The sequence below is a fragment of the Bos javanicus genome, chromosome 18, assembly GCF_032452875.1.
Source record: "Bos javanicus breed banteng chromosome 18, ARS-OSU_banteng_1.0, whole genome shotgun sequence".
Classification (NCBI taxonomy): Eukaryota; Metazoa; Chordata; class Mammalia; order Artiodactyla; family Bovidae; genus Bos; species Bos javanicus.
In genome coordinates, this window is record NC_083885.1 from 15983343 (window position 1) to 16010518 (window position 27176).

The following is a 27176-nucleotide window of genomic DNA, read 5'->3' on the forward strand; positions in this document are numbered from 1 at the left end:
AGGATCTTTTATTGTGGCATGTGGGATATAGTTCCCAAACCAGGGATCAAACCCAGGCCCCTTGCGTTGGGAGCCCAGAGTCTTAGCTACTGGACCACCAGGGAAGTCCTTAGTTTGATTTTTTTAAGATAATCATATTGCACAACATACTTTTCTGCTCTTTCCTCCTAAAAGAATTCGATAATTATTTTTATTGCCTGTGTAAAATTTCATAGTTTTATTTAATTTCTGGGAAAGTATTTCTTTGTCTTACAAAAGGGAAAAGATAATGTTATCATAAGTATGAGTACCTATTTCCTTGTTTTATTTGAAAAAATTCCTGATTTGTTTGATTTCAAACCGCCCTCTCTCCCTCTCTTTTACTGTACCAGTACAGCCTAAGTTTAGAGTAGGTTTTTTGATATCTTTTAAAAAGTATTTTATATTGGAAGCTAAAAACTTCACCATAGGTTAAAAAAAATACCCAAAAAACTTCTGTTCCTAGACAACTTAAGGGAGCTGGGAGCCATTTAAAAACTCCTTTCAGGTGTTCGCTTCGGCAGCACATATACTAAAATTGGAACGATACAGAGAACATTAGCATGGCCCCTGCGCAAGGATGACACGCAAATTCGTGAAGCATTCCATATTTTTAAGACAGCCTTCAGAATGGGAGAAAATAATAGCAAATGAAGCAACTGACAAACAACTAATCTCAAAAATATACAAGCAACTCCTACAGCTCAATTCCAGAAAAATAAATGACCCAATCAAAAAATGGGCCAAAGAACTAAATAGACAATTCTTCAAAGAAGACATACAGATGGCTAACAAACACATGAAAAGATGCTCAACATCACTCATCAGAGAAATGCAAATCAAAACCACAATGAGGTACCATTTCACGTCAGTCAGAATGGTGTGGGGGAAAGGGAACCCTCTTACACTGTTGGTGGGAATGCAAACTAGTACAGCCACTATGGAGAACAGTGTGGAGATTCCTTAAAAAACTGGAAATAGAACTGCCTTATGATCCAGCAATCCCACTGCTGGGCATACACACTGAGGAAACCAGAATTGAAAGAGACACGTGTACCCCAATGTTCATTGCAGCACTGTTTACAATAGCCAGGACATGGAAGCAACCTATATGTCCATCAGCAGATGAATGGATAAGAAAGCTGTGGTACATATACACAATGGAGTATTACTCAGCCATTAAAAAGAATACATTTGAATCAGTTCTAATGAGGTGGATGAAACTGGAGCCTATTATACAGAGTGAAGTAAGCCAGAAAGAAAAACACCAATACAGTATACTAGCGCATATATATGGAATTTAGAAAGATGGTAACAATAACCCTGTATACGAGACAGCAAAAGAGACACTGATGTATAGAACAGTCTTTTGGACTCTGTGGGAGAGGGAGAGGGTGGGATGATTTGGGAGAATGGCATTGAAACATGTATAATATCATATATGAAACAAGTCGCCAGTCCAGGTTCGATCCACGATACTGGATGCTTGGGGCTGGTGCACTGGGACGACCCAGAGGGATGGTATGGGGAGGGAGGAGGGAGGAGGGTTCAGAATGGGGTACCCATGTATACCTGTGGTGGATTCATTTTGATATATGGCAAAACCAATACAACATTGTAAAGTTAAAAAATAAAATAAAAATAAAATAAAATCAACATTAAAAAAAAAAAGTAAAAAAAAACCCAAAAAACCTTTCAGCATAGGATTCTTCCTGTGAGCTATATCATTTATTAAAGCATGTGCTTTTCTTTTTTCCCCTATGAAATGGCAAATTTCTGATATCTTGCTGCCTTTTTGGCTGTCAGTAAGTTTCCTTGCACCTTGGTTCAAAAGGAGTGGGAGGGGTGGGGGATGGAGGGCAGGATGCAAATCACAGACACTCAAATGTACAGGAAAGTGCCTATGTTTATATATTAATGTCCATAACCTCATTCAACGCCATCTGTTTGGAGTCAAAAGTAGTCTTGTTTTTGATAATACCCAGCTAAAGATATTTCAAGATTTAAGAAGACAGTGTGGGCTCTTTATTTAAAATTTACTGATATATTTAAAAGTTTACTGATATACAACATAAAGTTAAGAAAAACAGGGGAGAAAGTTATATTTAGTTAACTATATCCTATATTCTGCACATTGAAACACTACAAACAGGTAAATGTCTATGTTTATCATTAGTACAATTTAAAAAAATCTTTAAAGTTACTTAAAACTTTGTTATAGGCAAAGCACTTCATCATATAAAACATAGAGTCAGAAAATAAATATCTGTGATTTGGAGGATCCTAACTGCAGGTTAAGGGAGGTCTATTAGTCTTCTGAGAATTACATAGTGCATATAAACTTTTTCCCCTAGAGACCTGTCATTAATCCATCTAATCAAGTCTACCAGCAAATTAAAAGAAAAATGCATGTATCCTATCACTTGACTATTTGCATTAAAGATAATAAATCAGGCCCCAGAAATCTGCTCAAGAGCAAAGTAATGTTCAATGTAATAATAAAATACAGTACAATAGAAAGATTCATGTTGAAATTTTCATCAAGTAACACTATCAAACCTCCTGCTTTAATTGCCATGGGACACATCTCTATGACACCAAACAATGAGTTGATTTAGTCAGTTGAGCAAAAAGCAGCAACAACAATAAGACCAAACATCTCCAACAAAAAGACTCAGATTATACAATAATTTTCTGTGTATTTACTGTGGGCCTGACACTGTGCTTTACTCACATTACGTTATTCACAGTAGCCTCGTGAGGTGGTTACATTCATTTTCATTTTATAAATAAAGAAACTGAAGCCTTTCTAGGTAGGAAGGTGTCACTTGCATTTTGAGGAACAGGCTGAGGTGTTTGTTTGTAGAATGAAGGAAAAACAGGATGGGAGTGAGCTGTGGATTCTTAGCAGTGGCTATCTAGACCATTTTTTCATCTAACTAATCCTTTTGATGATAACCCTAACAAATTATGAAAGAGCCACGTATGCTTTGGAAGTTCTAAACCTGATGTATTGTGTAGACTCTTATGGAATACAGAGATTTATAACAAATAGTACTCTTCTTTGGAATTCAGATGTAAATCACAAATGTTTTTTAATATTCAGTAGTTTCAAGAGGTCAGGTTAAGTTTTTCCATTTTTTTTTCATTGTTTCATAACGTGGATCTACATAAAAATGTTATGGTAATCACTAGTTGAGAACGTTCAGTAGGTATTCTTGTTTTGCAGGTTACTTCTTCTTTTTTTTTTTTTTTAAATTTTTTTCGGGCGCGGCCGGTCGACAAGCCGGCCCGTGCAGGTTACTTCTGCAAAGAGGAGACCCTTAAATTCAAACTGCAATTTAAACACACATCATAAATTGTTCTTTATTGTATTGGGTTGGCCAAAATAGTCCTTCAGCTTTTTCCATAAGATGGGTCTAGTAGTTCTTAGTTATCATTAACTTCATTTGAAACAATTTTGTTAAATTGTATTGTGACAGTTGTCACATCAGTGTGCATTTTAAAAAACATCAGAATTGGTGAATTTTTGTGTAGCTACTTTAATATTAAAGATGGAAGAAAACAAGCAACATTTTTGGTATATCATGCTTTATTAATTCAAGAAAGGTAAAAACAAGCTGAAAAGCAAAAAAAAAAAAAATTGTGCAGTGTATCGAGGTGTTGTGACTGACTGAACACGTCAAAAGTGGTTTGCAAATTTCATGCTAGAGATTTCTCATTGGACAATGAGCCATGGTCTAGTAGATCTGCTGACACTGACAGCAATCAAATAGAGACATTAACTGAGAACAATCAATGTAATACCTCACGTGAGATAACTGACATACTCAAAATACCCAAATCAAGACTTCCTTGGAGGTCCAGTGTTAAGACTCCACACTTCAAAGCAGGGGAGCATGAGTTTGATCCCTGGGTGGGAATCCAGGATCCTGAATGCTCCACAAGGTGGCCAAAAAATAAATAAATAAATAAATAAAAATAATAATCCAAATCAAGCACTGGAAATCATTTGCACCAGCTTGGTTGTGGTTACTGCTTTCATGTTTGAGTTCCATCTACGTGAAAAAAAAAAAAAAAACACTGACCATATTTCTGCATGCAGTTCTCTACTTAAATATAACAAAAACGTTTTGTTTTTAAAACAAACTGTTGATGGGCAATGAAAAGTGGATAGTGTACAATAACAGGGAACAGAATAGATCATGAAGCAAGTGCAAGGAAACACCACCAACCACACAAAAGGCTGGTCTTCATCCAAAGAAGGTGATGCTGTGTATGTGGTGGGATTGGAAGGGAGTCTTCTATTATGAGTTCCTTCTGGAAAACCAAACAATTAATTCCAACAAGTACTGCTCCCCATTAGACCAACTGACAGCAGCACTTGAAGAAAAGCATCCAGATTAGTCAGCATAAAACACACATTCCATCAGGATAATGCAAGACCACATGTTTCTTTGAAGGCCCAGCAAAAACTGTTACAGCTTGGCTGGGAAGTTCTGATTTATTTGCTGTATCCACCAGATATTGTACCCTTGGATTTCCATTTATTTCAGTCTTTACAAAATTCTCTTAAAGGAAAAAATTTCAATTCCCTGGAAGACTGTAAAAGGCACATAGAAGAGTTCTTTGTTCAAAAAAAAAGTTTTGGGAAAGTGGAATTATGAAGTTGCTTGAAAAGTGGCAGAAGGTAGTGGAACAAAAAGGAGAATATGCTGTTCAATAAGTTCTTGGTAAAAACGGCAATGTGTTTTTACTTAAAAACTGAAGGAACTTGGCCAGCCCAATAGGAAAGACCTGAAAATATGTCACTTATAATACTACAATGCGTGTATGTGTGTGCTCAGTTGCTAAGTTGTGTCCGACTCTTTGCTACCCCATGGACTGTAGCCTGCCAGGCTCCTTTGTCTAAGGGATTTTCCAGGCAAGAATATTGGAGTGGGTTGCCATTTCCTACTCCAGGAGATCTTCCCGACTCCGGGATTGAACCTGAATCTCCTTTGTCTCCTGAATTAGAAAGTAGATTATCACTGTGCCTGGGAAGCACCTGGGAAGCCCCAATCCTATGATAGGCATCTTTTTATATCTGTAATTGATCTGAAGATACTAAAGTTATTTTCAGATATAGAGAATTAATATGACTAGGTCAGAGAGACACGGAGACTTTCAAAGACAAAAACAATCTTACCAAAGTCGGCAAATGCTGACTGTCCCACCACCATCATATTTTGAGGTTTTTCAAGAACAGTACTGAGAGAGAAATTTCCATCCTGTTAGAGGCAGAAAGTTATGGATTAGATCATTTTTCAAATGTGAAACAAAGCATTTTAAAATTTTACTACTGTATTTTACTATTATTTTTAAAACTTTTTATTTTATATTGGAGTATAGCTGATTGACAATGTTGTGATAGCTTCAGGTGGACAGCAAAAGGACGCTGCCATTCATATACGTCCATTCTCTCCCAAACTCCCCTCCCATCCAGGCTGCCATACGACATTGAGCAGAGTTCCCTAAGCTATACAGTAGGTCCTCTGAAACAAAGTATTTTAATGAAAGCAGGGAAATAAACAACTTAAGACTTCTGTACTCCAAAAAATTATCCCACTTCTCTGTTCCATTTTTATCATAAGATGAAAGAAACTGCTGTGAATTGAAGATGCGCATCTGGAGATGTGCTTTCCATGTTGTCAGTTCAGGTATGATCTCTCTCTCTCTCTTTACTCTCTGTCACTAAGTCGGGTCTGACTCTTTACGACGTTATAGACTGTAACCCACCAGGCCCCTTTGTCCATGGGATTTCCCAGGCAAGCATACTGGAGTGGGTTGCCTTTTCATTCTCTGGGGGACATTCCTGACCCAGGGATTGAACCCGCAACTCCTACTTGGCATGTGAATTCTTTACCAATGAGCCTCTGTGAAACCGTCAGGTATGATGTGTGTGTGCTGTGTGCTAAGTCACTTTAGTTGTGTCCGACTCTTTGAGACCCAGAGCCCGCTAAGCTCCTCTGTCCATAGAATTTTCCAGGCAAGGATACTGGAGTGGGTTGCCATTTCCTTCTCCAGGGGATCTCTTATGTTTCCTGAATTGGAAGGTAGGTTCTTTACCACTAGCACCACTTGGGAAGCACTCTTTCCTAAATCATCATCATAATTTCAGACAGAATGAGTGTCTCCTACTTTCAAGTACCAAGGAAGGTTTTGGGAATATAAGTGAAAGTCGCTCAGTCATGTCCGACTCTTTGCAACTCCATGGACTATTCAGTCCATGAAATTCTCCAGGCCAGAATACTGGCGTGGGTAGCCTTTCCCTTCTCCAGGGTATCTTCCTAACCCAGGGATCAAACCCTAGTCTCCTGGATTGCAGGTGGATTCTTTATCAGCTAAGCCACAAGGGAAGTCCAAAGAAGTATATAAAATAGTTTCTACCAGAAAGAGCTGACAGTCCAGTTGGAAGATAAAATATAAGTCAGACTTATAAGTGGTAGGAGTAAGTAGGAAAGATACTATATTTTACAGATTTCAAGAAAGAAGATTTTGCTAGGGGTTAATTAGGTAAAGATATTCAAATTAGATGAGAATTACATTCATCTTTAATGGTGCATTCATTACCAACACTATCAGAAAGGGAGCAAAGGAGTACAATAGCTGATGTGTCCAAACCAGAGGTGGCTAAGCTAAAGCTAAACAAAAAAGAACTCATCAGAGATCTTTTGCTTCAGGTCCTCTTACCAAAACAGACCGTCTGGCTTACAAAAATATTCTTTAAATTATTGTCTTTCCTTTCTATAATTTTATATTAGAACATAAGAAAAATAAACCAAAACACTGCATTTGGGTTTTGAGCTCTTAGTTTTAAAGCTCTTCTCCCACCACTGATTTCTCTTTTAACTATTTGATGTGTTAACCCTGATTCTTACATGCTTCATATAGAAAACTATGGATTTAAAAATATTTTAAAAATTTAAAATATTTTTCTCCTTTGTTCCTCTAAAGATACTGCAGATCTGTAAGTTATTTCTGAAGAAATCATCTCCAAATTTTCAGAGACCAGCAATGCTACCCAGAAAGCTTAAGACTAAATGCCTGAGGAACATGAGTAAGTAACATTTGTCTTGTGACAGGCAGTCTACCAGCCATTTTAACTCTTCATCATTCACAGGCAGAAACATGTTTCTCCTACCATTATTAAAGTATCTGATACATTTTTAAAAGATTTTTCTATGGAAATCTTATATATGTAAGTGTCTTAAAACTTAGGATACCCCTCTAGTCTTGCCGAGTACCTGATGTTATACTAAAGATGCATCAAAGTCGCCAAATTTATGAATGAAGTGTCAAATGAATTTGCATTCTAGAAAGATTGCAGCATCAGGTACAAAGAAGACACAATTCTTCTTGAATGAATGGAAAAACCACTCTAAAAATACATCAGCCGCATATTACATAAAGCTGAATATCAACCTATTCTACTGGCTCAAGTGAATAAATTACTCCTGTGAAGTTCTGTTAAACATAATAAAATATATTTAGAAATGTTTCCAGATGCAGGGATATTTTGGAAATACAGGCAAATTCTGGTTAAGACCACTGCAATAAGCTAAGTATTGTAATAAACCAAGGCACAAGAATATTCTGGTTTCCTAGTGGATGTAAAAGTTATACTACAATGTACTCTATTACGTGTGCAATAGCATTATGCCTAAAAAATGTACATACTTTGATTAAAAAATATTTTACTGTTAAAAAAAATACTAACCATCATTGCAAGCCTTTAGCAAGTTGTAATATTTTTGTAATAGCAACATCAAAGAACAATAGTACAAATTAAATCCTATGGGAAAAGTTTGAAATATTGTGAGAATTACCAAAATGTGACATAGAAGACATGAAGTGACCAAATGCTATCAGAAAAAACGGTGCTGATATACTTGACACAGGGCTGCCACATTTCCAATTTATGGAAAACAAAAAAAGTATTATCTGTGAAGTGTAATAAAGTGAAACACAATAAAATAAGGTATGCTTGCACACATGGTAGATTTGGTGGACAGAGTGCCTGAAGAACTATGGACATAAGTTTATACAAACTCCTGTAAGTTTGTACAGGAGGCAGTGACTGAAACCACCCCCCACAAAAAGAAACGCAAGAAGCCAAAGTGGTTGCCTGATGAAGTTTTACAAATAGCTGAGCAAAGAAAAGAAGTGAAAGGCAAGAGAGACAGAAAGATATACCCAACTGAATGCAGAAGTCCAGAGAATAACAAGGAGAGATAAGAGAGCCTTCTTAAGTGAACAATGCAAAGAAATAGAGGAAAACAACAGAATGGGAAAGACTAGCAATCTCTTCAAGAAAATTGGAAACATCAAGGGAACATTTCACACAAGGATGAACATGATAAGGGACTGAAATGGCAAGGACCTAATGGAAGCAGAAGAGTCTAAGGAAAGGTGACAAGAATACACAGAAGAATAATACAAAACAGGTCTTAACGACCTGGATAACTACAATGATGTGGTCACTCACCTAGAGCTGGATATTCTGGAGGGTGAAGTCAATGCTTAGCAAGCATTACTATGAACAAAGCTAGTGGAGGTGATAGAATTCCAGCCATTTAAACCCAAATAGATGATGTTGTTAAAGTGCTGCACTCAAATATGTCAGCAAACTTGGAAAACTCAGCAGTGGTCAAAGGATTGGAAAAGGTCAATTTTCATTCCAATCCCAAAGAAGAGTAATATCAAAGGATGCTTAAACTATTGTACAACTGCACCTATTTTATGTGATAGCAAAGTTATGCTCAAAATTCTTCAAGCTAAGATTCAAGGGTAGGTGAATGGAGAGCTTTTAGACATACAAGCTGGGTTTTGAAGAGGAAAGGAACCTGAGATCAAATTACCAACATTCCTTGAATCATGAAAAGCAAGGGAATTCCAGGAAAACATCTATTTCTGCTTCACTTACTACATGAAAGCCTTTGACTGTGTGCATCACAACAAACTGTGGAAAATTCTTAAAAGACTAGAGTACCAGACCACCTTACCTGTCTCCTGAGAAACCTGTATGCAGATGAACAAGCAATAGTCAGAATCAGATATGGAACAATGGACTGGTTCAAAATTCGGAAAGGAGTAAGACAGGTTGTATATTGTCACCTTATTTATTTAACTTCTATGCAGGTATTTTATAATGTCAGTGCTGTGCTTCTGAGCTGCAAATACTTTTTCATGGGCTGCTATTTCAGACTCATCTACTACACTGTGTCCTGTTCTGTACTGTGCTGTTCTTACTGGCCTTCACTGTAGTCCTTCAATTCAAAACTGGGTCAACTCACTGCCACAATTATGTCCTTTGCCTATTCTTTCACCTAATTGGTTTCTGGAATGTCTGTGCAATGATTTAAAGGGCCAAGTTTTAGAAACAAGACTACCTAGTTCAAAGTCTAGCTTCACTGTTTCCAGTTTTGAGGTCTGAGCAAGCTAGTTCTAATGTAAGCATCTGTTTCAGTTCAGTTCAGTTGCTCAGTCGTATCCAACTCTTTGCGACCCCGTGAATCGCAGCACGCCAGGCCTCCCTGTCCATCACCAACTCCCAGAGTTTACCCAAACTCATGTCCATTGAGACGGTGATGCCATGCAGCCATCTCATCCTCTGTCATCCCCTTCTCCTCCTGCCTCCAATCCCTCCCAGCATCAGAGTCTTTTCCAATGAGTCAACTCTTCGCATGAGGTGGCCAAAGTACTGGAGTTTCAGCTTTAGCATCATTCCTTCCAAAGAATACCCAGGACTGATCTCCTTTAGAATGGACTGGTTGGATCTCCTTGCAGTCCAAGGGACTCTCAAGAGTCTTCTCTAACACCACAGTTCAAAAGCATCAATGATTCGGCGCTCAGCCTTCTTCACAGTCCAACTTTCACATCCATACATGACCACTGGAAAAACCATAGCTTTGACTAGAAGGACCTTTGTTGGCAAAGTAATCTCTCTGCTTTTGAATATGCTATCTAGGTTTTAAATTTCATGGCTGCAATCACCATCTGCAGTGATTTTGGAGCCCCCCAAAAATAAAGTCTGACACTGTTTCCACTGTTTCCCCATCTATTTGCCATGAAGTGATGGGACCAGATGCCATGAGCTTCGTTTTCTGAATGTTGAGCTTTAAGCCAACTTTTTCACTCTCCTCTTTCACTTCCATCAAGAGGCTTTTTAGTTCCTCTTCACTTTCTGCCATAAGGGTGGTGTCATCTGCATATCTGAGGTTATTGATATTTACTTCCGGCAATCTTGATTCCAGCTTGTGCTTCTTCCAGCCCAGCGTTTCTCATGATGTACTCTGCATAGAAGTTAAATAAGCAGGGTGACAATATATAGCCTAGACGTACTCCTTTTCCTATTTGGAACCAGTCTGTTGTTCATGTGCAGTTCTAACTGTTGCTTCCTGACCTGCATATAGGTTTCTCAAGAGGCAGGTCAGGTGGTCTGGTATTCCCATCTCTTAAAGAATTTTCCAAAGTTTACTGTGATCCACACAGTCAAAGGCTTTGGCATAGTCAATAAAGCAGAAATAGATGTTTTTCTGGAACTCTCTTATTTTTTCGATGATCCGGTGGATGTTGGCAATTTGATCTCTGGTTCCTCTGTCTTTTCTAAAACCAGCTTAAACATCTGGAAGTTCACAGTTCACGTATTGCTGAAGCCCAGCTTGGAGAATTTTGAGCCTTGCTTTACTAGTGTGTGAGGTGAGTGCAATTGTGCGGTAGTTTGAGCATTCTTTGGCATTGCCTTTCTTTCAGATTGGAATGAAAACTGACCTTTCCCAGTCCTGTGGCCACTGCTGAGCTTCCCAAATTTGCTGGCATATTGAGTGCAGCACTTCCCAGCATCATCTTTCAGGATTTGAAATAGCTCAACTGGAATTCCATCACCTCCACTAGCTTTGTTTGTAGTGATGCTTTCTAAGGCCCACTTCACTTCACATTCCAGGATGTCTGGCTCTAAGTGAGTGATCACACCATTGTGATTATCTTGGTGGTGAAGATCTTTTCTGTACAGTTCTTCTGTGTATTCTTGCCACTTCTTAATATCTTCTGCTTCTGTTAGGTCCATACCATTTCTGTCCTTTATCAAGCCCATCTTTGCATGAAATATTCCCTTGGTATCTCTAATTTTCTTGAAGAGATCTCTAGTCTTTCCCATTCTGTTGTTTTCCTCTATTTCTTTGCATTGATCGCTGAGGAAGGCTTTCTTATCTCTCCTTGCTATTCTTTGGAACTCTGCATTCAGATGCTTATATCTTTGTTTTTCTCCTTTGCTTTTTGCTTCTCTTCTTTTCACAGCTATTTGTAAGGCTTCCCCAGACAGCCATTTTGCTTTTTTGCATTTCTTTTCCATGGGGATGGTCTTGATCCCTGTCTCCTGTACAATGTCGCGAACCTCCGTCCATAGTTCATTAGGCACTCTGTCTATCAGAGATAGTCCCTTAAATCTATTTGATTTAGGTTATAGTTGAATGGTCTAGTGGTTTTCCCTACTTTCTTCAATTTAAGTCTGAATTTGGCAATAAGGATTTCATGATCTGAGCCACAGTCAGCTCCCGGTCTTGTTTTGCTGACTGTATAGAGCTTCTCCATCTTTCCTGCAAAGAATATAATCAGTCTTATTTTGGTGTTGACCATCTGGTGATGTCCATGTGTAGAGTCTTCTCTTGTGTTGTTGGAAGAGGGTGTTTGCTATGACCAGTGTGTTCTCTTGGCAAAATTCTATTAGCCTTTGCCCTGCTTCATTCTGTATTCCAAGGCCAAATTTGCCTGTTACCCCAGGTGTTTCTTGACTTTCTACTTTTGCATTCCTGTCCCCTATAATGAAAAGGACATCTTTTTTGGGTGTTCTAAAAGGTCTTGTAGGTCTTCATAGAATCGTTCAACCTTAGCTTCTTCAGTGTTACTGGTTGAGGCATAGACTTGGGATTACTGTGATATTCAATGGTTTGCCCATGTCCAAGGTAAGAGTAACCCAGATAAGAAGGTAGGTGTTCCAAGAGGCATCAGAGGGCAGACACACAAACCATAATCACAGAAAACTAGTCAATCTAATCACACGGACCACAGCCTTGTCTAACTCAGTGAAACTAAGCCATGTTGTGTGGGGCCACCCAAGATGGGCAGGTTATGGTGGAGAGGTCTGACAGAATGTGGTCCACTGGAGAAGGGAATGGCAAACCACTTCAGTATTCTTGCCTTGAGAACCCCACGAACAGTATGAAAAGGCAAAACGATAGGATACTGAAAGAGGAACTCCCCAGGTTGGTAGATGCCCAATATGCTACTGGAGATCAGTGGAGAAATAACTCCAGAAAGAATGAAGGGATGGAGCCAAAGCAAAAACAATACCCAGTTGTGGATGTGACTGGTGATAGAAGCAAGGTCCAATGCTGTAAAGAGCAATATTGCATAGGAACCTGGAATGTCAGGTCCATGAATCAAGGCAAATTGGCAGTGGTCAAACAAGAGATGGCAAGAGTGAACGTCGACATTCTAGGAATCATCGAACTAAAATGGACTGGAATGGGTGAATTTAACTCAGATGACCATTGTATCTACTACTGTGGGCAGGAATCCCTTAGAAGAAATGGAGTAGCCATCATGGTCAACAAAAGAGTCTGAAATGCAGCACTTGGACGCAATCTCAAAAACGACAGAATGATTTCTGTTCGTTTCCAAGCATCTGTTTACTTTTATATAAAATGAACTTTTACAAAGTTTTTGTGAAGATGAGGAAAATAATGCATATAAAGTGCTTACTAGTTCAGCATATGCACAAATATGTACTTAGTCAACATTAACAATTATTGACCAGGAATGCTAGTAGTAATACTATTATATCTGCTATCCATCACTGAAGCAGCTAAACACACTGCCATTGACAGGAGAGTTGACATTTTGTGCTTGAATTCTAATCACAGGTGCTATGTTGTAATAAGTATCCTTTCATGGATGACCACCTATGCTTTGGCCTGCAGGTTTTAATATTTAGTATTTAGACTGCCATATTTATAATGTTAAAAATGATCACGAAGCAACATATGATGACTATCATTGTATCTACATCTTTATTCATAAAGCAATGGTTCTTGACTTGAGGTGTATTTATTCTCCAGAGGACACTGGGCAACGTATGGAGATATTTTGACTGTTTCAAGTGGGAGGTGGCTTCTAGAATCTAAGGGAACAGAGGCCAGGGATACTGGTAAACAAGTTAAAGGACAGATCTCCACAATAAAGAATCATCTGGCCTATGGCCAGTAGATGCTCAACATTATTAATTATTAGGGAAATACAAATCAAAACTATGATGAGGGACCACCTCACACCAATCAGAATGGCCATCATTAAAGTCTACAATAAAATTCTGGAGAGGGCGTGGAGAAAAGGGAACCCACCTACACTGCTGGTGGGATGTAAATTGGTAGAGCCACTGGAAAACAGTATGGAAGTTCCTCAGAAAACAGAGCTCCAGATGATCCAGCAATCCCACTCTTGGGCATATACCCAGACAAAACTATAACTTAAAAAGATATAGGCACTCCTATGTTCATAACAATTCTTGTAACAATAAAATGATTGTTGTAAGTTTTGTAAGAATTGTCATAAGTGTAAGTTTTGTAAAATGGGAGGATCATTTTTAATTAGTGACTGGACAATTTGCAGTAAGATTAATTGACCGAAAAGCCCTAAAAACATATAAAACAGTATTAGCTAGTAGAGGAATATGAGCTGCAGCAAATCTTTTTAGTCAGCTGTGGTGTGCACAGCCCCACGGTAGATGCTGTGGGAGATCAGAAACTAACGGAAGATGAGGAGGAGGGCGAAGATCTGAGTGTAGGCAACTCTGACTGATGTGATGAGATGTACTAACCCCATGTTACAAGGAGTTAAAAAACAGAGCAGTTGCTTCCATTTGGTCCACTCAGGATCATCAGGGAGGGCTTTAAGGAAGACGTGGTATTTGAAATGGCTAATGCAGATGAACAGGATTTTAGTGGCTGAAAGAAAAGGAAGAGTAGGGAAAGGATATGCACAGGAAATAGAGGACATAGAGTAGAAAGTGGCTGATTTGGGCCAGAATATGGATTAGAATAGCTTTACACAAGATCAGCAAAGGCCTTGACTCCTAAACTAAGTAGTTTGATCTTTTAAAAATTTATTGAGAAGCTTAAGTCCTAAAGGTTTTAGGACTGAGAGTGAGATAAATAGAGCTTTCATTGTTGCAATTACTCTGGATACTGTGTATCAGATGGAAAATCTGGAGGTGGGGAAAAAAGTAGAATTTACTATATCCAGGGAAACAGATGGATGATTAAAGGAGTGGAATGCTAGGGACAGATAAGGGATAGATATGAGAACACAGAATGCCTACCAACACAAAGGTAATAGAAAACACAAAGGAAGGTCTAATTGGGAGCAGGAAAAGAAATTATTTTAGATAAGAGATATATCAAGAAAATGATTAGAAATGTAGGACTAGAAACAAGGAAGAGAACAGAGAAGTATCATGAACAGAAAGAGTTAAGAGAAGAAAGGCAAATCAAAACCCATGAATAAACACCCACCACCCTTTACGTTAGAAATTTTCAGTCTTGGCCCTTTTAGGCTGGATGATTTTTCTTCTTCCTTCTTTTTTTTTTTTTTAATTAAAGTAGAATTGATATACAGTATTGTGCCAATCTCTGCTGTATAGCAAAGTGACTCCATTATATACAGATATACATTCTTTTTTTAATATTCTTTACATTTTGGTTTATCCCAGGAGATTAGACAGAGCTATATAAAGTAGGACTTTGTTGTTTATCCACTCTGAATGTAATAGTTTGCATTTAACAACTCCAAATTTCCAGTCCTCCCCTTTAGCAACCACACTCTGTCAGATCTCTATGTCTGTGAGTCTATTTCTGATTTATAGGTAAATTCATTTGTGCCGCATTTTAGATTCCACATATAAGTGATATCATGTATGTCTATCAGACTTACTTCACTTAGTAGAGAATCTCCAGTTGCTGCAAATAGCAGTATTTCATTCTTTTTTATGTCTGAGTAAGATTCCATTATATATATACACAGACACACACACACACCCCCTCCCCCCCACATCTTCTTTAACCATTCATCTGTCAATGGACATTTAGGTTTTTCCCATGTTTTGGCAATTGTGAGTTATGTATGAACTTTGTTATGGTTCATAGCTAGAAGAATTATTATGGTTATTGCTACCAAATGGAAGCAACTGCTCTGTTTCTTAACTCCTTGTAACATGGAGTTAGTACATCTCATCACATCAGTCAGAGTTGCCTACACTCAGATCTTCGCCCTCGTCCTCGTCTTCGGTTAGTTTCTGATCTCCCAGAGCATCTACCGTGGCTGTGCACACCACAGCTGACTAAAAAGATGTGCTGCAGCTCATATTCCTCTACTAGCTAATACGACTTTTTATGTTTTGAAGGCTTTTTGGTCAACGAATGTGTTACTGCAACTTCTCCAGTCACTAATTAAAAAATGATTCTCCCATTTTACAAAACTTAATCTGAACTAGTTAATTTTGAGTCTACATTCTCCTTAATTTGTACTAATGAGTTTTATATTACTGATAACACAAATACCGTGTGGATCCAGCTATTTTACCACAAGAAGAATCCTTAGTCTCTACTGGCAAATAGACAATTTATTAATTTTGTTTAAAAAAAATAACAAAGGGAAAAAAGATCCCCTCTCCAAAATCTAGTCTCTTCATGATTTTTCTCCAGTGAAAGTTGCTTCATTTTATTACCTTTAAATCAGCCTAGGCTGAGAGGAAATAAAATACTTAATAGTCCCTGATTATATAAATATATAGTTATTAATAATGAGGCTTTTCTCTCCCAGATGGATATTAATAATCCATCAAAATGACTGATTTTCTCACTTTCTAAAACCTCAAGATTCACTTGATTTCAAGGTCACCTAAAAATGAATATCCCCTACTAGTGGAAGATTTCATATACAGTAACCATTAAGAATATAACAACCATATATCTATCATCAGAAACACAAATACAACTATATTTTTAAAAGATGTACATTAAACAAAGATAAATCTTTCCAGTGTAGAAGTCTTTCTTCTTTCTCCTTGCCTCATTAAAAGAGAAAGAAAGATCAGATTGCTTAGTTGGGGTGTAGTTAGTAATATTCAAAAGCCCTAATTTTATCTAAACAAAGCTCTTTCCCTCTTCCTAGTTTCCTCCTATGAAGAAATCTGAGTTATGACTCTGCTATAAGAGATGGCAAATAATGAATCTTCTTCCATGGGCTTGTGCTTTACATTTTTTAAGATCTATTTATTGTTCATGAGTACTTTAACAAAAATCTCTTAAAATGCAATGGGTTTAATCTGGATTGAATAAGAGACAATCTAGAGTAAAAAGCTGGGAAATCAAGTGATCTCAAACTAAAATTCGCCAAGTGTCTACTGTGTGCCAGGTACTTTACAAACACTGTTTCATTTTAATCTTCACAGTCTATGAAGCAGACATTCTACTTCTGTTTCCCACATGAGAAAAGTGAGGTTTAATACTTGACCATTATTTCATGAATGTCACTCAGTTGGCCAGTTTGGCCTGTCCTCAAATCCTATCCTCTATTTTGTACCCATAATTGAATTTTAAAACTTGGGGTAGTCTATTCTGCATTAATTCATCTTTCATATAATCTACCTCAAGCTAAAAATAAAATAAAACCATGACAACAGTTTGGGAATATTCTACTTGCAATTCAAAAAATTACTGGGGAAGGTTCGTTAATCCTGGTCAACTTGGCAATAAATTTAGTGACTGTTGTTCTTTTTTTTTTTTTAATAGAAGCCTGAAGGCAAAGAGGAAAAATAAGTCTTTTAAAAGGGGTTTTCTTCAACAAACCATCATGCTGACAAATTAAATGACAGGCACCTCTCTCACCAGCTGACAGCCTAGCAGGGTCCCTGTTAACATGCGCATTAGGGCAGACTGATTGGTTTAATTGGCAGTCATGCTTAAAAACCTGCAGAGGAATTGATGCTGAATGAATCATTTCCTTCAGCAATATTCAGCAGTTTGAATGCAGCAATGCAACCAAAAGCTCTTAAAACTGTTCTATTTATTGTTGAGATCAATCGACCAAGTGATTACTTTCATTTTATTTTCTAAAACTGTGTGCTTTTCATTGAAAGCCATCATTTAAAAATGCTTAAAAGAAAAGATTTCTTACCAAATTTTCCCATATCTCAAACTGGAAGGTACTAGAAGCAGACAATGTCGTGAGGAATAAATCTAGGAGGAAAATAACAGAATTGTAAGCTTTGTTACTGATGTGTACATTTAAACCGGAAGAAATACAATACATAAAACAGTAATTATACAGTTGTATTTAAACATATTTTAAATTTTATATATATACACATATTTATGTATATCAAATGATGCTTATTGACAGTTTATAAGATCTAGATCTAAGCAACATCAATGATGGGTGATGTGACTCCTTGCAAGTTCAACAAGGAATGCTATCAGTATTTTTTTTTTTTTTTTTTGCCTAAGCACATGGCATGTAGGATCTCATTTCCCTGGCCAGGGATGGAATCTGTGCTCCCTGCAGTGGAATTGTGGAGTCTTAACTGCTGGACACCAGCAAAGTCTGTAAACTTTATTTTAACATGCTTGATCCATCAAAGAAAATAAAGCAGATGACCCTGTATTAATACAATTAAAGAAAATGCATTTAAAGGGAGCATTTAGTACTAGTCATTCAAAGGCGTTCTTTACTTTTTTTTTCTTTCATAATTCTAGTTCATTTTATTACAGCAATGTTTTTACAAGTACCATTAAAATCTCAGATAGGTCTCTTAAGCTAAAAAAAATATTTTTCTATAATGATAATTGATAGTTCCACAGCTAGTCCCACTTTTCCTAATGAATATGTCATCCTAAGCAAAGAAAACAAGACAATTGAAGACCACCTGCATATTCTTTCTGGTAGATTGAAAGTGGTAACAATCATAGAATGAAACAACAAAAATATGTTTTAGGGATCAGTGCTACCCTACACTGGAGAAGGCAATGGCATCCCACTCCAGTACTCTTGCCTGGAAAATCCATGGACAGAGGAGCCTGGTAGGCTGCAGTCCACGGGGTCGCTAGGAGTCGGGAACGACTGAGCGACTTCACTTTCACTTTTCACTTTCATGCATTGGAGAAGGAAATGGCAACCCACTCCAGTGTTCTTGCCTGGAGAATCCCAGGGACGGGGAAGACTGGTAGGCTGCCGTCTCTGGGATTGTACAGAGTCGGACACGACTGAAGTGACTTAGCAGCAGCAGCAGCTACCCTACACAATGATGCAATTAAACGCATCTTTTTAAACATTTTATATTTTTTAATTAATTTATCTTTTTGAAGGCTAATTGCTTTACAGAATTTCGCTGTTTACTGTCAAATCTCAACATGAATTAGCCATAGGTATACATATATCCCCTCTCTTTTGAACCTCCTTCCCATCTCCCTCCCCATCCCACTCCTCTAGATTGATACAGACCTGAAGTTTCCTGAGCCATACAGCAAATTCTTGCTGCTATCTGTTTTACATATGGTAATGCAAGTTTCCATGTTACTCTTGCCATACATCTCACCCTCTCCTCCCCTCTTCCCATGTCCATAAGTCTATTCTCTGTTTCTCCACTGTTGCCCTGTAAATAAATTCTTCAGTATTATTTTTCTAGATTCCATATGTATGTGTTAGAATACGATATTTATCCTTCTCTTTCTGACCTACTACACTCTGTATAATAGGTTCTAGGTTCATCCACCTCATTAGAACTGACTCAAATGGCGTTCCTTTTTATGGCCGAGTAATATTCCATTGTACCATTACTTCTTTATCCATTCATCTGTAGATGGACATCTAGGCTGCTTTGATGTTCTAGGTATTGTAAATAGTGCTGCAATGAACAATGGGATACATGAGTCTCTTTCAATTTCAATTTCCTCAAGGTATAATGCCTAGGAGTGGGATTGCTGGGTCATATGGTGGTTTTATTCCTAGTTTTTAAAGGAATCTCCATACCATCTTCCATAGTGGCTATATCAATTTACATTCCCACCAAAAGTGCAAGAGCATTCCCTTTTCTCCATAACCTCTCCAACATTTACTGTATATAGACTTTTTGATGATGGCCATTCTGACAGGTGTGAGGTTTGATTTGCATTTCTCTAATGAGTGATGTTGAGCATCTTTTCATGTGCTTGTTAGCCATCTGTATGTCTTCTTTGGAGAAATGTCTGTTTAGGTCTTCTTCCCACTTTTTGATTGGGCTGTTTGTTTTTCTGGCATTGAGTTGTATGAACTGCTTGTATATTTTGGAAATTAATACTTTGCCAGTTGTTTCATTTGCTATTATTTCTTCCCATTCTAAGGGTTGTCTTTTCACCTTGCTGGGTAAACGCTTTTAAGTTTGATCAGGTCCCATTTGTTTCCTTTTGTTTTTTATTTCTGTTACTCTAGGAGGTGGGTCATAGAGGATCTTGCTGAGATTTATGTCATTGAGTGTTCTACCTATGTTTTCCTCTAAGAACTTTATAGTTTCTGGTCATACATTTAGGTCTTTAATCCATTTTGAGTTTATCTTTGTGTATAGTGTTAGGAAGTGTTCCAGTTTCATTCTTTTACACGTAGCTGTCCAGGTTTCCCAGCACCATTTATTGAAGAGGCTGAATTTGCCGCATTGTATACTCTTGACTCCTTTGTCTAAATAAGGTACCCATAGGTGCATGAGTTTATTTCAGGGATTTCTATCTTGTTCTCCTGGTCAATATTTCTGTTTTTGTGCCAGTACCATACTGTCTTGATGACTGTAGCTTTGTAGTATAATCTGAACTCAGGAAGGTTGATTCTTCAAGCTCCATTTTTCTTTCTCAAGACTGCTTTGGCCATTTGGGGTCTTTTGTGTTTTGATATGAATTGTGAAAGTTTTGGTTCTAGTACTGTGAAAAATGTGATTGGTAATTTGATAGGGATCACACTACTTTGCCAACAAAGGTTCGTCTAGTCAAGGCTATGGTTTTTCCAGTGGACATGTATGGATGTGAGAGTTGGACTGTGAAGAAGGCTGAGCGCTGAAGAATTGATGCTTTTGAACTGTGGTGTTGGAAAAGACTCTTGAGAGTCCCTTGGACTGCAAGGAGATCCAACCACTCCATTCTGAAGGAGATCAGCCCTGGGATTTCTTTGAAGGGAATGATGCTAAAGCTGAAATTCCAGTACTTTGGCCACCTCATGCGAAGAGTTGACTCATTGGAAAAGACTGATGCTGGGAGGGATTGGGGGCAGGAGGAGAAGGGGACAACAGAGGATGAGATGGCTGGATGGCATCATGACTCGATGGACGTGAGTCTGGGTGAACTCCGGGAGTTGGTGATGGACAGGGAGGCCTGGCGTGCTGTGATTCATGGGGTCACAAAGGTCACAAGGAGTCAGACATGACTGAGTGACTGAACTGAACTGAACTGAACACTGAATCTGTAGATTGCATTTGGTAGTACAGTCATTTTCACAATATTGATTCTTCCTACCCAGGAACATGGAATATCTCTCCAACTATTTATGTTTTCTTTGATTTGTTTCCTTCAGTTCAGTTCAGTCGCTCAGTCATGTCCCACCCTTTGCAACCCATGAATAGCAGCATGCCAGGCCTTCCTGTCCATCACCAACTGCCGGAGTTCACCGAAACTCATGTGCATTGAGTCAGTGATGCCATCCAGCCATCTCATCCTTTGTCGACCCCTTTTCTTCCTGCCCCCCATCCCTCTCAGCATCAGGGTCTTTTCCAATGAGTCAACTCTCTGCATCAGGTGGCCAAAATATTGGAGTTTCAGCCTCAGCATCAGTCCTTCCAATGAACACCCAGGGCTGGTCCCCTTTAGAATGGACTGGTTGGATCTCCTTGCAGTCCAAGGGACTCTCAAGAGTCTTCTCCAACACCACAGTTCAAAAGCATCAATTCTTTGGCACTCAGCCTTCTTCACAGTCCAACTCTCACATCCATACATGACCACTGGAAAAACCATAGCCTTGACTAGACGGACCTTTGTTGGCAAAGTAATGTCTCTGCTTTTCAATATGCTATCCAGGTTAGTCATAACTTTCCTTCCAAGGAGTGTCTTTTAATTTCATGGCTGCAGTCACCATCTGTAGTGATTTTGGAGCCCAAGAAAATAAAGTCTGATACTGTTTCCACTGTTTCCCCATCTATTCCCCATGAAGTGATGGGACCAGATGCCATGATCTTCGTTTTCTGAATGTTGAGCTTTAAGCCAACTTTTTCATTCTCCTCTTTCACTTTCATCAAGAGGCTTTTGAGTTCCTCTTCACTTTCTGCCATAAGGGTGGTGTCACCTGCATATCTGAAGTTATTGATATTTCTTCCCACAATCTTGATTCCAGCTTGTGCTTCTTCCAGCCCAGCGTTTCTCATGATGTACTCTGCATAGAAGTTAAATAAGCAGGGTGACTGTATACAGACTTGACGTACTCCTTTTCCTATTTGGAACCAGTCTGTTGTTCCATGTCCAGTTCTAACTTTTGCTTCCTGACCTGCATATAGGTTTCTCAAGAGGCAGGTCAGGTGGTCTGGTATTCCCATCTCTTAAAGAATTTTCCACAGTTTATTGTGATCCACACAGTCAAAGGCTTTGGCATAGTCAATAAAGCAGACATAGATGTTTTTCTTGAACTCTGGCTTTTTCGATGATCCAGCATAGCTCTTCTTTAAATATCTGAAAGAATTCTCCTGTAAAGTCATGTGGTCCTGGGCTTTTGTTTTTTGGGAGATTTTGGATCACAGCTTCAATTTCAGTGCTTGTAATTGTTTATAATTTCTATTTATTCCTGGTTCAGGCTTGGAAGATTGAACTTTTCTAAGAATCTGTCCATTTCTTCCAAGTTATCTATTTCATTGCCATATAGTTGTTCATAATAGTCTCTTATAATCCTTTGTATTTCTGAATTATCTGTTGTAATCTCTCCTTTTTTATTTCTAATTTTGATTTGATTTTTGTCTTTTTTTTTTCTTCATGAGTCTGGCTAAAGGTTTGTCAATTTTGTCTATCTTCTCAAAGAACCAGCTTTCAGTTTTATTAATCTTTACTAATGTTTCTTCCATTCCTTTTGCATTTATTTCTGCTCAGATCTTTATGATTTCTTTCCTTCGACTAATTTTGGGGCTTTTCTGTTCTTCTTTATCCAGTTGTTTTAGCTGTAAATTTAGGTTGTCTATTCAATGTTTTTCTTGTTTCTTGAGGTAGGACTGTATTGCTATCTTTCGTCTCAGGAATGCTTTTTCTCCATCCCATAGGTTTTGAGTTGTCGTATTTCCATTGTCATTTCTTTCTAGAGATTTTTTGACTTTCCTTTTGATTTCTTCAGTAACCTGTTGGTTATTTAGAAATATGTTGTTTAATCTTCATGTGTTTGTGTTTCTTACAGTTTTTTTCTTGTAATTGATATCTAGTCTCATATCACTGTGGTCAGAGAAGATGATTGAAATGATTTCAACTTTCTTAAATTTAGTGAGGTTTAATTTGTGACCCAAGATTTGGTCTATCCTGGAGAATATTCCATGTGCATTTGAGAAGAAGGTGTATTCTTCTGCATTTGGATGGAATGTCCTGAATATATCAATGAGGTCCAGCTCATCTAATGTATCATTTAAGACTTGTGTTTACTTATTAATTTTCTGTTTTGATGATCTGTTCATTGGTGAGAGTGGGGTGTTGAAGTCTCCTACTATTATTGCAGTACTGTCAATTTCCCCTTTTAGGTCTGTTAGCGTCTGTCTTATGTATTGAGGTGCTCCTATGTTGGGCGTATAGACATTTACAATTGTTCTGTCTCCCTCTTGGATTGATCCCTTGATCATTATGTAGTGTAATGATCTTATCATTTTATCTTATCTCTTGTAATCTTCTGTATTTTAAGGTCTATTTTGTCTGATATGAGGATTGCTACTCCAGCTTTCTTTTGCTTCCCATTTGCATGGAGTATATTTTTCCATCCTCTCACTTTCAGTCTATATGTGTCATGAGGTCTGAGGTAGGTTTCTTGTAAACAGCATATAAATGGGTCTTGTTTTTGTAGCCATTCAGCAAGTCTGTGTCTTTTGGTTGAAGCATTTAATCCATTTACATTTAAAGTAATTATTGATTACTTGTGATTTTCTTAATTGTTTGGGGTTGCTTTTGTAGATCTTTTTTCTTCTGTTGTATTTCTTGACTATATAAGTCCCTTTAACATTTGTTGTAAAGCTGGTTTGGTGGTACTGAATTCTCTTAACTTTTGCTTGTCTGAAAAGCTTTTTATTTCTCCATCAATTCTGAATGAGATTCTTGCTGAGTACATTCATCTTGGTTGTAGATTTTTCCCTTTCAGTATTTTAAATATATCCTGCCATTCCCTTCTGGCCTGCAGAGTTTCTGTTGAAAGATCAACTGTTAAGTGTATGGGATTTCCCTTGTATGTTATTTGTTGCTTCTCCATCGCTGCTTTTAATATTCTTACTTTGTGTTTAGTCTTTGTTAGTTTGATTAGTATGTGTCTGGGTATGTTTCTCCTTGGGTTTATACTGTATGGGACTCTTCGTGCCTCTTGGTCTTGCTTGACTATTTCCTTTTCCATGTTGGGGAAATTTTCAACTATAATCTCTTCAAAAATTTTCTCATACCATTTCTCTCTTTTTCTTCTGGGACCCCTATAATTTCAATGTTGGTGCATCTGATATTGTCCCAGAAGTCTCTGAGACTGTCCTCAGCTCTTTTCATTCTTTTTACTTTATTTTGCTCTTCAGAAGTTATTTCCACCATTTTATCTTCCAGCTCACTGATTCATTCTTCTGGTTCAGATAGTCTGCTATTGAGTCCTTCTAGAGTATTTTTAATTTTAGTAACTGTGTTGTCTCTGCATGTTTATTCTTTAATTCTTCTAGGTCTTTGTTAATTGATTCTTGCATTTTCTCCATTTTGCTTTCAAGGTTTTTCATCATCTTTACTATCATTATTCTGAATTCTTTTTTGCCTATTTGCTCTTGATTTATTTGGACTTCTGTGTTTCTAGTTTGTTCCTTCATGTGTGTAGTATTTCTCTGCTATTTTATTACATATATTTTAAACTTATTGTGTTTGAGGTCTAATTTTCCCAGGCTTCAAGGTTGAATTCTTCCTTCCTTTTGGTTTCTGCCCCCTAAAGCTGGTGCAGTGGTTTGTGTAAGCTTCCTATAGGGTGAGATCTGTGCTGAGTTTTTGTTTGTTTTTCCTCTGATGGGCAAGGCTGAGTGATGTGGTAATCCTGTCTGCTGATATTGGATTTGTATTTTTGTTTGTTGTTCAGATGAGGGGCTACTGCACAGGGTGCTACTGGTGGGTGGGTGATGCTGGTTCTTGTATTCACATGGTTTCCTTTGTGTGAGTTCTCACTATGTGATACTCCCTAGGGTTAGTTCTCTGGTAGTCTAGGGTCTTGTAGTCAGTGCTACCATTCCAAAGGCTCAGTGCTTGATCTCTGGTTGGGAACAAAGATTCCACAAGTGGTTTGTTATGGCATTAAGTGAGATTAAAACAAATATCCAAAAATGAGAAACCAAAGATGAACCACAGACAAATGGCAGTTAGAAAATCAGGCAAATTAGAATTAAAATAATGGAATATACACATATACACCCAAGAGCAAAGTCAACACAGTCCAACAAAAATATAGTAGGTTGACCCAGTGAACAAAGGAAATAAAAAATTATATTTACCAGTTAAAAACAAAACTAACTAAAGCACAAATTGGAAAACAAAACTAAAGCAAGGTGCCAAGTGGGGAATAAAGCAGTGCAAACAAAACTAACAAATACATTGAGAGGAAAGGAAAGAATAGATACGCAAAATTAAATAGACATAGAGGAAGATTTCTATACATTAAAGATTAACTGCAAGGGGAAAAGAACACTAGGAATAAATGTAGAAAAAATAATAATGGGTTTAAAAAATTAAAAATTAAAATTTTTAAAAGAGATCAAAAAAAACAAAAAAACAAAAAGAAAAACAAAAAGAGGAAAACTGCAGAGACCTGCAAAAGCCCAACACAGAAGCAGAGGTTTATGAAAACAATAAAAATGTGACTGAGGAAAAAGAAAAAAAAAAAAAGCTCAAAAGTTTAACTGGGTTTATTAGTGCTAATAAAATCGACAACTACAAGAGAAGGGGAAAAAAGGGAAAAAAAATACAAAAGAATCTACAGAACAAGTAAAAAAAAAAAAAGGAATAATAAATATTTTTGTTCAATCACTGCTGTCAGAGTTCTTTGCCTTGCTGGGAGTCACAGTCCACCTTAGGATGACCTCCAATACTGTGCTGGTCCCTGGACCTGCTGTGGACGCAGCTGAGATTCTAATCTGGTCTTACTCCTGTGTGTTCTCGGCCGCCAATGTCCACAGCTATCAGAACTAGTATGTTTTCTTTTGTAGGAGCTCTCAATGGCCTTTTATATATTCCATGGACAGAGAGTCTACCTAGTTGATTGTGTGGATTTAATGTGCGGCTTGAACCTAGACAGCATATTAAAAAGCAGATATTACTTTGCCAACAAAGGTCCGTCTAGTAAAAGCTATAGTTTTTCCAGCTGTCAAGTACGGATGTGAGAGTTGGACTATGAAAAAAGCTGAGCACTGAAGAACTGATGCTTTTGAACCATGGTGTTGGAGAAGACTCTTAAGAGTCCCTTGGACAGCAAGGAGATCCAATCAGTCCATTCTAAAGGAAAGCAGTCCTGAATATTCATTGGAAGGACTGATGCTGAAGCTGAAACTGCAATACTGTGGTTACCTGATGTGAAGAACTGACTCATTTGAAAAGACCCTGATGCTGGGAAAGATTGAAGGCGGGAGGAGAAGAGGATGACAGAGGATGAGACGGTTGGATGGCATCACTGACTCAATGGACATGAGTTTGAGTAAGCTCCGAGAGCTGGTGATGGACAGGGAGGCCTGGTGTGTTGCAGTCCATGGAGTCGCAAAGAGTAGGACATGACTGAGCGACTGAACTGAACCGAACTGTACAGCTGATGGGAATGTTTTGGGTCTTCTTCCTTAGCCACACTGCCCCTGAGTTTCAACTGTGGTTTTATTTCCACCTCTACATGTGGGTCGTCCACAGCGGTTTCCTCCTAAGGCTGCTCCAGAGGACTTGGGTTTAACCTGTGAGAGCCAGGTGTAAATGTGCTACAGTTGCTTGGGTTGCAGGGGTCTGGCAGCACCAGGTATTCAGGGGGTTTGGCAGCTAGGGCAGTAGGAAATATAGTGCTCTAGAAGGGTATGGCAATCACTATTGGCCAATATGCTCCAGTATTCTTTCTTGGAGAAGCCCCCTCCATGACAGAGAAGCCTGGCAGGCCACAGTCTACAGGGTCGCAAAGAATTGGACACGACCAAAGCTATCCTGCGTGCATAGAGGCAAGACTTTTTTGCCTGTGGCAGCTCTGCCTCAGTGAGAGTTGAGCGTGCAGGTGGTGCAGCTGCTTGGCTCATGGGGACTCTGGCGGTACCAACTGTGCAGGGACAAGGACTGCCTCCGCCACAGGAGTTATGGCCCTATGGTCTTTTTCCAAGCCTCTTGTAGCTGGTGATCAGAAGGTTTCTTGGGCCAAACTTTCTCTCTAGCTCTGCCTGTATAGGCCCTTAGAGGGCTCCCTTGCCTAGGGTCCTTCTCTGTAGTTTCGCGAGTCAGGCACATAGAGGGGGCCCTCCTGGCTGGGGTCCCACTCTGTAGACTGGCGCTTCAGGCACTTAAAAGGGCACTCTGGGTGGGGCCCTACTCTGTAGTTTGGTGCATCAGTCACTTGGAGGAGCACCTTGGGTGGGGTCCTACTCTGTACTCAAATGCATCAGGCATTTAATAGGCCAGCCTCTCTCTTGTTCAGCTGCCAATGCTGGCATGTGGGGAGAGAGAGGCTATAGTGATGGCTTCACCCCCTATGCGTGACTCAGCAGTACTGCCTTGCTTCCATGACTGCCTGGCTTTCCTCCACTAGCATTTCCCACCACGAACTCCTACTTCACATCCCCTCAATCT

The 27176-nt window shown here is 38.5% G+C and overlaps 1 protein-coding gene and 1 non-coding gene across 2 annotated transcripts in view; one reads left to right on the forward strand and one right to left on the reverse strand.

The window, feature by feature from the left end:
* ITFG1 (integrin alpha FG-GAP repeat containing 1) overlaps positions 1–27176 on the reverse strand; it is a 296021-nt gene that overhangs the window by 208385 nt on the left and 60460 nt on the right. Inside the window, exons 7-8 of the mRNA XM_061385926.1 lie at positions 17290–17351; positions 5207–5288 (exon numbers count right to left, since the gene is read on the reverse strand). Coding sequence (XP_061241910.1) covers positions 5207–5288; positions 17290–17351 — 144 coding nt within the window. The remainder of the gene's footprint in view (positions 1–5206; positions 5289–17289; positions 17352–27176) is intronic.
* LOC133231219 (U6 spliceosomal RNA) lies at positions 527–633 on the forward strand. Its single transcript, XR_009731094.1, has one exon. It is a non-coding gene; the product is annotated as a U6 spliceosomal RNA (small nuclear RNA).